The sequence below is a fragment of the Sphaeramia orbicularis genome, chromosome 17 (assembly GCF_902148855.1).
Source record: "Sphaeramia orbicularis chromosome 17, fSphaOr1.1, whole genome shotgun sequence".
Lineage (NCBI taxonomy): Eukaryota > Metazoa > Chordata > Actinopteri > Kurtiformes > Apogonidae > Sphaeramia > Sphaeramia orbicularis.
In genome coordinates this window covers 35,061,507-35,071,523 of record NC_043973.1, presented here as the reverse complement: position 1 = coordinate 35,071,523, position 10,017 = coordinate 35,061,507, and the positions used below count along the sequence as shown (strand labels likewise).

Here is a 10,017-nt window from a genome sequence, read left to right as displayed (position 1 = left end):
TCAAAAAATAAGAATATAATGTGCATCTCTTACATTTGATCCTAAAACCCTGTATTTTATAAATGATGGGAAAAAGTTGCAAATCATTTGGTCACTGAGATACTGGCTATATAACACAGACAGGTTTGTGTGTCCAAAAATAAATCATGCATAGTACTTAAAATAAAATGAATACAATATTAAAAATGGAAAGACAGCAGTGCTCACTCCTGAAGTATAATTATAGCTTGGTAGTGTCAAGTGGTAAAGAACACACGTGTCTAGAATACACTATATTTAAGAGAACAGATATATAAACATCCTTGTAAACAGGTATCATCAGAGCGATTTCTACAGCTTTAACGCCATCCAGTCATAGTTTTCCCATGACAGTGTCTTGAAATACTACAGTTTCCGCCTTGGAACATTCAGTTCACTTATCTAAACAGTCACATCCTTGGTCTGTTGTCAAAGTCAGCTGTCTGAAATATCTCAGCTGAAGAGGAAAGTTTGTGAGAGGTCACAGCCAGGGATTTGGTTAAAAAAAAATCCTTCTCATGCCATCCCCAAACCATATGCTTGGCTTTTACAGCTGCTGCACGTATTTCACCTCTTGATCTTCCCGATCTCTTCACACAGTCTGGAGAGATACTGCGTGAGTTTTACCATCAAAATGATGAGGGCGCCTCCTGTGAGCATGCAGGAGGGCCAGAGCAAGGAGTGGAAGACGACGCTGTGGTCGTACAAACGGGTCAGGAGGACGGTCTCCTGCTGCTCATTTGGGTCGTAGTAACAAGGGACCTGCTGGTTCACCTTCAGACGATCAGAGATGTTCATGATCACGGTGTGCATAGCAACGCTGTCCTTCTGGCATCTGGGCACATAGAAGCACTGCAGGGATAGGACGGAGGACACTGAAGTTACCTGGAGACACTGATGTGGAATGGTAGAATACATTTATTTAGAGTATAAAAGGCACAGTTGGACCCTTAAAGACCCCGAAATACTTTTGTCTTGAATTCCATATACATTTTTCTCTAAATCTGACCTTTTTAAAGTGATTTATTACCATTTATTATAATATTATCCCCCACATTCTTTTCATTTTTCATTGTAAATCATGTATTTTCCTACATTTAATTCACTGATCATATAGATGTTCATTGAATCTCAGCGTAAATTCAAAGGATATTTTCTCAGAACAGAAAAAAAAAAAAGGGGAAAAAGTAACTTTTCAGCAAAACAAATCATTAACTGAACATAAAAACAGGTGTCTCCATCCACTGTCATTTGTCAAACTCCATGGGTTTTACTGGTGAGTCAATGTTGTAGAAGATGTCAGTGTTTCCATGTTTGCTACGGAGCCTCTGAACGTCCAACTGGGTCAAATCTGATGACCATGAAAAGACGACAAACTGCATTTTACCTGAATTATTTACATGTGTGGATAGAATTAGTTGATCAAAGGGTATTAAACATTTTAGATCAGTAGAGGATTTTTGTCACCAGTGGATGTTTGGGCCTTTATGAGTTAAATAAGTAGTAATGAGTATAAAGTTTTTTATTACTGTAAAGATGGCACATACTCTACTGCTCTTACAAGTGCAATTATCTCTGAAAATTGAGCAATAACTTTTTATTTGTGCAATAACTATTTATTTATTCTCTCATCTTACACATATTTATTTCATTCACTGCACGACCACACCAGTATTTTATAACTTATTTTATCTCAGGTGTTTTTAACTATGTGTGTTTTTATTGCTGACCCTGTATCGTCATTTTGTTCTGCAGTGCATCCCTGATGTAATTTGCCTGAATGACAAAAAAAGTGATCTGAATCTGAATACACTTAAAACTAACAGAGCACTTAAAGGGAGTCTTATTTGTTCTGCATCATCACTAATTTCCCATAAGTCCCAGATTTAAAATGAAGTGCAAAAGTGCATCTGCATAATATTCTGTGCACATTTTCTGGCTAACCTCTGCACTCACAGCACAGAAGATGGAATTATAAACAGCAAGTTGCATGTTGAACAGAAATGTCAGGTCATTATTATTGTTATTTATGTCTTTTTTCAGTCATTTTATGTGTCACAAACCAGAAAAGATCCGATGGTCTAACTGCAAAACCAGAATGAGTTACATGAAACACAGACGAAGGATTAACTAAAAGAAAGTTTAACTTTTGAACCAAAAAGTTTTTTCGCAAATGAAATCTTCAGGGAGCCACAATGCCAAATTAATTAAGAAAAAAAAAGCCTTTCTTGTGCCACTTTTATTTTAAGAGGATTAGCTTCAAGGCAACAAAACAAAATGCACTTTGGAAGCTCTGTGAAAACCAAATGCTCTATTATGGAATTGTTAATGCTTTGTTTACTGGTTGATGCTGTGGAAAATAGCAGGTTAAAGGGAAAATTGACTCTTCATCCTTTTTGTAGGGAAAGCATCACTTTGCTTTTGTGTTTTTTTTCATATACTTAGACCTCACTACGACCCTCACAAGGACTAAGTGATTCAGAAAATGGATGGAGAGATGGATATACTTAGAGTTTACATTACTATTATTCTATTACTTCCATTACAGGTTCGTATGAGTGATTCAGTCCACTTTAGAACACAGTACTGTGTGAACATCATCGGCACTGTCCATTAAATAGTAATGCAGGATGCTGTTGAAGCAGTCTAACTCACTTCTAATATGTCAGTCACTGAATAAACAGAATATGCTCCAAATAAGGCCATGTGTTTTATAATCTATCAAAACCAACCCTCCTAATAATGTCAAGAGGAGAGTCACTTACTCGTGTTCTTTTTGTTTTGGTGAATGCAGCTAAATCTCCATTATTTCACAACACCCATCCCGTTTTATCTTTCAGCTTGACCAGGAAATATTCCAAATCCTATCGGCTAACATATTCTGAATCAGAGCAGAGTAAATCTGTAACCAGGCCAACATCTGACAGCGGTTGTCAACATTTGAAACGGTTCAGTAATTCCCAGTATTTTCCCTCTGGCACTGTACTCACTTCAGAGCTGGCGTCCTGGGTCTCTTCATTGTGAGATAAACGGCTGACACGGCCCGTGTTATTGACGCTCACATAAACCTGTAGACAGGGGTATTTGGAGACTCTCCAGCAGTCTGACCCACAGTTGTAGGAACAGTTCATGTCTGCTGTGACCGTGGAGTTGAGAACAACACACACACCTTCCTCTGTCCACACACTGTTTTGACATTTAAATAAAGATCCAATTTAAAGCAAAAAAAAACACAAAACACACACACACACTCTAAAAAATGATAAGTTGGCTCAACGTAAAAAATTGATGTAACAATTTCCATGAATCTTTTTCAGTTATTTCCACTTGGCCATAATTGCTTCAATGCCTCCAGACTTCTGTAGTTCAGTAAACTCTATTACTTCAGTACAAACAACAGGATTTGCTTTTTACTCTACAAGCTTAATGAAGTCGAACCAACTGAATTTTAATTGTGTAAAAACTACTCCATTTAGTTATACTGACTTATTGTTTTACTTCTATTCTACTCATAAATGTCCATACAAGCAGTTACCTTCATTTTTTGAGTTGGCCTAACTTATTTCTGAATATCAGAACAAATTCAACATAGAAATTCCAATTATATGATCAAACTGCTTATTATTTCTCAATTAGTGATGTGACATTCACGAACGAATCGAATCTTTTGAATGGCTCTTTGAAATGAACGATGGGAACCGAGTCTTTGTAAAGAGCCGTTCACTTTTTTTTTTTTTTTTAAGGAGGGAGTGTCCGATTGCCTGTCAATTTACCAACATACTGTTCTTGTTCTGAGAATGTCACTACAGTTCAGGTATTTCAGTAATTGCCGTGATTAATCACTGTTGTGTTTTGTTAAAATTTTTCCGTATGTTTACACACATTTATTTTTCTTGTTTTGAGGAGAATAAAATGTTATTTCATCAGAAAATGTTTTATTTTCTTCTTCATTTTTAGCCTTCAGACTAGTCCACATAATGTACTGTGATGTTTTTGGTCCAGTTCCATCATTTGTCTAATGTCACCTCTCATGTCATGGATTTATTCCACACATTTGAACTAATGATTCTTTTTTACAGTAAGATAACACTGGGTTACAAAAAAATGTTTTTTGCAAGTTGTCTAGATTTTTTCAACTGAATTAGGATCATTTTGCACCGCTAAATCCAAAAATGGCATCTGTTTTTCTTAATCAGGTCAGGTTTTTTTGCTAATCTGATTTTGAAAAATTTGATCTTCTCACAAAACTGATTACATTTTTGTGACTTTATCAGTTGATTTTTTATATAGTTCTCACCCAAAATAGGTTTTAAGAGAAAAAAAATCATTTTCTAACAGGATTCCTGTTAGGTACAATGGTGTATTCACCGCAGATGTAGCAGAATACATCAGGCTTATTTTTGCAAGATCTTCTAGTCGAAGCCATTTCATTCACCTGTAATATTAAAAAAAGCCATTAATCATAAATTGGCAAAAGTAAAATCTTCAGAACTCGTTTATTGCAAGAAATATGAAAGAATTTTGTATCATATGATGTGAAAATGCCCATAAATGTAAGCAAAAATGTTAAAAGCCAATATGTAGCATAGTTCAGAAAGTTGACCTGATTGAGCAAAATTAATGTGATTTTTGGATTCAGCACACCAAAATTATCCTAAATTAGCTCAAAAAACTTAAACAATAAATTTGTTGTTGACCAGTGTAATATTTACTGTCGCGCCAATTAAACACCTTTAAAATGTAATGTCAATCATCACATGTAGCCTATTTAGTCATTCAGACATTGGTGTTTCAAAATAATGCCAAAAACATAAAAGAGCCAGTCTTTTGAACGACTTTTTTCAGTGAACGACTCCTGATTGAACGGCCCCCTTCAAAGACACAAAAGTCCCATCATTATCCAATTATATGATCAATCTGCTTATTATTTCCCTGTGCATGTTATTTACTAGATCTCAAATATGCATGATGCTGTTGTCCACATGCTACTGCATATTGTAAATGAAATTTATCGCACAGTGAGGAGTTACATTGAACATTAAAACTATGGTTATAAATAAACAGTAAAGTCCTGGTTTGTCCTGTGGCTCTGACTCATGATGCAGTTCTATAAAAATACACAAATAAACACAAAAAGGCCAATGAACATTAGCCCACATTAACTCCAAATGAACACCAACGCCACAACCCTGCTGAAGCCCTGCACAGAAAAGAACACATTTACAACAATAGACCCAATACCCACAATGCAATGCGGCAAACACGCCACAATATAAACTACAATTTTAAATGAGAAAGGAGCAAAATATGTGTTATTCAGTTCTTGAATAATTCAAACTACTGTTGCAGAAACAAAGCTAAATTATACTTATTAAGCCTTAAAGTTTAGTTCAGTTCTGTGTAAAATCGTGTTTCTCCTTTCTTTTCTCCATTTCTTGTGGTGGGTGTGGTCTGTCAGTTAAACGTGCAGGTACGTCAGCTTTGAACTCAGCTTTTAGAGGAAGTTTACAAGAGTTTTAAGCAGTACTAACTTATTCTATTTCTATGCTAAGTTAAAGGCAGAAATGTCTGTTCAAAATCAATATGTTATTAAGACTGTTTCCCTTGTTTTTCATTTAGACCAACTTAATAAAATAAATGATCAACTGATTTAAATGTGTACAAGTAACAAACTGAATTTTTTAAGCAGAAAAAGCTCTTGATTTTAAGCTTAACTTACTAACCCCATGAATCATTTTTTAGAGCGCGCATACACACGCAACACTTAAGTGATCTGACAGTGTAAAATCATCTGGGCCTGGGGTGTAATTCGTTCCTGAATATGTGGTTTTATGGAACATTTATTAGGCAATTTTCCTGAGAGAGAGAACCGGAGCCGTTTTTCAACAAATAACAAGTGAGTCTGAATGATAAAACAGACAGAAATATTGAAGTAAATGGTGTAAAAAGAAAAAAAAATAAGGGTATTATCACAACAGGCCTGTACCTGTCTGCATAGGAGCGTAATATGGTGATCCCCAGAACAAAATACATCATGACTGAGGAGAGGATCATTCCAAGACCCAGAAGAATAGCTCGATCTTCACCGGGCTTTAGAGCTGTCACTGTCTTCTTCTTGTCCAATAAATCTACTTCACGAAATTTTTGATAGATTGATCTGATGATAGAACAACAACAAAAGGGCACAGCTTACTATTTACTAACTTCTAATGCAACATAAATCACATCTTTTTCAAAAGTCGTGTCTAAGTCTTGCTTTATCTGCCTGTTAGAGCATGAATATATTACCTCCTTTCATTTCCTCTGCCTCCTCCTCCTGAGCTTTTGGCCCCTGCTACAAAGAACATCTTTCCTGATGATCCTCGATTTCCAGAATGAGAAGAGCGCTGAAAAGACCTGGAGAGCATCACAGTCAGATTTATGTTCAGCTTCTTTTTTTTTTTTTTTTAGCTTTGTTAGAAATAAGCTTAAAACATGAAAAATAAGCACTAGTTACAAAGCAAATTTCAGTCTTTTTCTGAGTAAAAAAACAATAAGTAATACCATACCTTTGATGCATATTGGTTGTTAAATTTTTGGATAACTATGCCCAATTTTATTAAAAAAAGAATGCAGAATTTATGCGTGCATGTTTCTCTTAATAATCCCTCCAGCAGCAGTTGCTCATTATCTTATACTATGGTGTGTTGGGGTTGGAAACAGCCTTGTTATAGTGGACTCCGTGGTCACAGCCACCAAGTAAACATGCCATTTTAAACACAAAGAAATAGCACAAAGGGTAAACAACACTGTAGATAGCCACAGATGAAAGGTGTTAATGCTTATGAGGTGCAAATGAAAACCTACCTGCCGTATTGCGAACACTTCTGCTGTCAACACAAAGTCATTGGGTCCTCTCCTGGCACAACAACAACACGTTTCCACATCCCTCGTCTCTTTCCAGCTCCTATCGTTTGCAGAAAACATCACATTCAATGCAACACATGCAGCCTTGGCCTCACAAATAACGTTAGCCTCGATTTGGATGCAGATGAAGGAGTCACGGAGACAAGATGAGTTATTGGTTCTAGGTCACTCAAGGGTTCGCATTAAGGTGAGGATCAATGTAAAACCACTCTCAAGATTACCAGATATTTATTTAAAAACATAATTTAGATCACAGGTGTCAAACATGAGGCCCAGGGGCCAAAACCGGCCCGCCAAAGGTTCCAATCTGGCCCGCGGGATGAATTTGCAAAGTGCAAAAATGACACTTAAGATATTAACAATTAAGGATGTCGAAGTCGTTTTAGTTCAGGTTCCACAAACAGATTAATGTGATCTCAACTAAAATAATAGCATAATAACCTATAAATAATGACTCCAAATGTTCTCAGTTTAATGTGAAAACATAGTATTACATTACATCTATAAATAAGTAAGGACAACTCCAAATTTTTCTCTTTGTTTTAGTGGAAAAACTTACATTAAATGATGGAAATATTAACATTTACAAACTATCCTTTAACAATCAAATGTGAAAAAACCTGAAATTTTGAAAGTGAAATATTAACATTATTCTTCCTGTTATTAAATATTTTGTGCCTTTGTAGATCCAATCTGTAATATGCACGTATAAATGATAAGTTGAGGTGTAATATTGTTAAAATGGCACCTATTTTTCTCAAGAAATTTCAGTATTTTTCAGGTTATTCACATCATTTTTGTTTGGATAGTTTGCAAATGTACATATTTTTATAATTTAATTTTGATTGTACTTAAACAAAGCGAAACATTTGGAGTTGTCATTATTTACAGGTTATTATGCTATTGTTTTACTGGTCCAGCCCACTGGAGATCAATTTGGGCTGAATGTGGAACTGAACTAAAATGAGTTTGACAGCCCTGATTTAGACCAAATGCACTGACATGATATTAATTATGTGTGTTACATTAAAGCAGTAACATCACTCTCATGCATCCATGCAGGTTAACCCTTTCATGCATGAATTATGAGCACCTTAACTGAGATTTTTTTTTTTTTTTTTTTTCCTCATGTGTATTTATTCCTCTTTAGGCATGAAAAAAACTATGCAATTGATTTTTTTTTTTTTTATATTATTATTATTTTTATTTTTCTTATTTCTTTTTCTTGTCCTTATTCTTAATTTAAGTTTTTTATATTTTACTTTTCATGGTGTTGCAAAAATGTCCACCATGTGTTTCATTTTTGAAGCAAAGAAACATGCATTTACTGATAAACTGTGTGAAATCTATGAAATAAAAACATTTTTAATGCTGCTAATCTGATGTTTTCTCACATTTTAACATAAACTAATATTAGTCATTACTCACTTCATGGAGATGATATGCAAAAAACAAAAAAACTTTTACATGTATTTAAAATGCAATATCAGAAAATGATATTCTGTGTGAAAACTATGAAATAAAAACTTTTTTAATGCTGCTAATCTGATGTTTTCTCACATTTTAACATACTCTAATACTAGTTATTACCCACTTTATGGAAATGATATCCAAAAAAAAGCCTTTTTGTTTAAGACAACTGTTAATTACAGCCTAATAACAACTAGTAATTAATTTCCACTCAAACATGTTAGTGCAGATCAGGTTTATCAAGAACAGCAAAGTTACAGTAATGGTCTGAATGTCAGTGTATTATTATGGGATGGTGCATAAGTGTTCACTGTGTTGGCTGATATGGAACTAAAACAACCAAACCCATGAATATACAAGAGAACAGCAGTAAAATAGCTGTCTAGTGTAGTGACCACTATGCATGAAAGGGTTAAACTGCAAACTGTCAATCAATCAACAATCAAATCAAAGTTTATTGAGCCCCATTTAGATGTAAAATAATTCATAAACCTGGATTACAGTTTTTATGGTTCTGTTCCATTCAGTCAAACATACAGACAGAAAAAAAAAAAAAAAAAAGCTGTTGTCACTTTTGCGGGGGATAATAGCCTCACCCAAGCGCTGGGAAGAGAATAATTCAAAAACAAGTTCTTTAAAGATGAGTAATTTCCTCATTGTATTACATTCCCAGCTGCTTAGGGGAAATGTTGCTGTGAAACACCCCCAGAGCAAAGCAAGACATCAGAAAGGAAACCATAAATGTAATCTACTGTTACGTCGTCTTCAAAACATTCCACACAAGTTTGCATGCATGCCAGCGACTCCAAACCGCACTTACATAAATTCTACGCTGTCTTATAATTTCCCAACTTTTCTCCTCCGTCACAGCACACTGACCATTGACTCCCGAGTGCTTCAAGTTCCACACATGACTGTACTGATTTCAGCTAAACGTGGACGCGCACTTTGAGGATGAGCGCCTTACTTCTCACAGCAGCTTTACAGTTAGACAAAGTTTGAAGGCTTTTGAGGGCAGTTCATTTGCTGAGGGCTGTATGTCACACTCTGTGGAGGCTGGACTCTCATGGCAGGTGACTTCCTACCCAATAACTTATAAGGAATGACCAGTGACGCAGCGTTTAATGATATATGAGGCAGCGCTCTCAGACGGCCTGACCTTGCAGGGCTGTCCAAGTCAGCTCCAAATGAGGGAAGCAAACTGAAAACATTTGGGGGAATAACCCAGAATTTCAAAAAGTGAAATATGGGGTTTCATGTTGCAGATTTAAGACTGTTCCAGACTTTTTACACTGACCTCCCGTTAGTCATAGAATATATTTTTAGTGCTGCCAGTCTATAAATCACTATATGGTTTAAGCCCAGAATACATTTCTGATGTGTATATATTTGTATTGTGCTGTTATTCTTCAAGCAACAAGCCTCAAATAGAGCTTAGCTTTGCTCCAAACCCAGACATTTCTAAATCCAGGTATAGAAAACCTATTCTCCATTCTCCATTCACGGGACTGTGCTCAAACTCTAAATCTTTCTCCCTCTTCTGTGCTTCTGATACTGTCATGTATTTGATTATACAGTTGCGGAAAAAATTATTAGACCACCCTTGTTTTCTTCAGTTTCCTG

At 35.5% G+C, this 10,017-nt stretch overlaps 1 protein-coding gene across 1 annotated transcript in view; it reads right to left on the bottom strand.

The window, feature by feature from the left end:
* Window positions 1-490: 490 nt before the first annotated feature.
* kcnmb2a (potassium large conductance calcium-activated channel, subfamily M, beta member 2a) overlaps window positions 491-10,017 on the bottom strand; it is a 27,420-nt gene continuing 17,893 nt past the window's right edge. The window contains exons 2-7 of the mRNA XM_030160627.1: window positions 6,865-6,964; window positions 6,567-6,601; window positions 6,307-6,414; window positions 6,005-6,175; window positions 3,009-3,204; window positions 491-870 (exon numbers count right to left, since the gene is read on the bottom strand). Coding sequence (XP_030016487.1) covers window positions 586-870; window positions 3,009-3,204; window positions 6,005-6,175; window positions 6,307-6,414; window positions 6,567-6,601; window positions 6,865-6,964 — 895 coding nt within the window. The 3' untranslated portion in view covers window positions 491-585. The remainder of the gene's footprint in view (window positions 871-3,008; window positions 3,205-6,004; window positions 6,176-6,306; window positions 6,415-6,566; window positions 6,602-6,864; window positions 6,965-10,017) is intronic.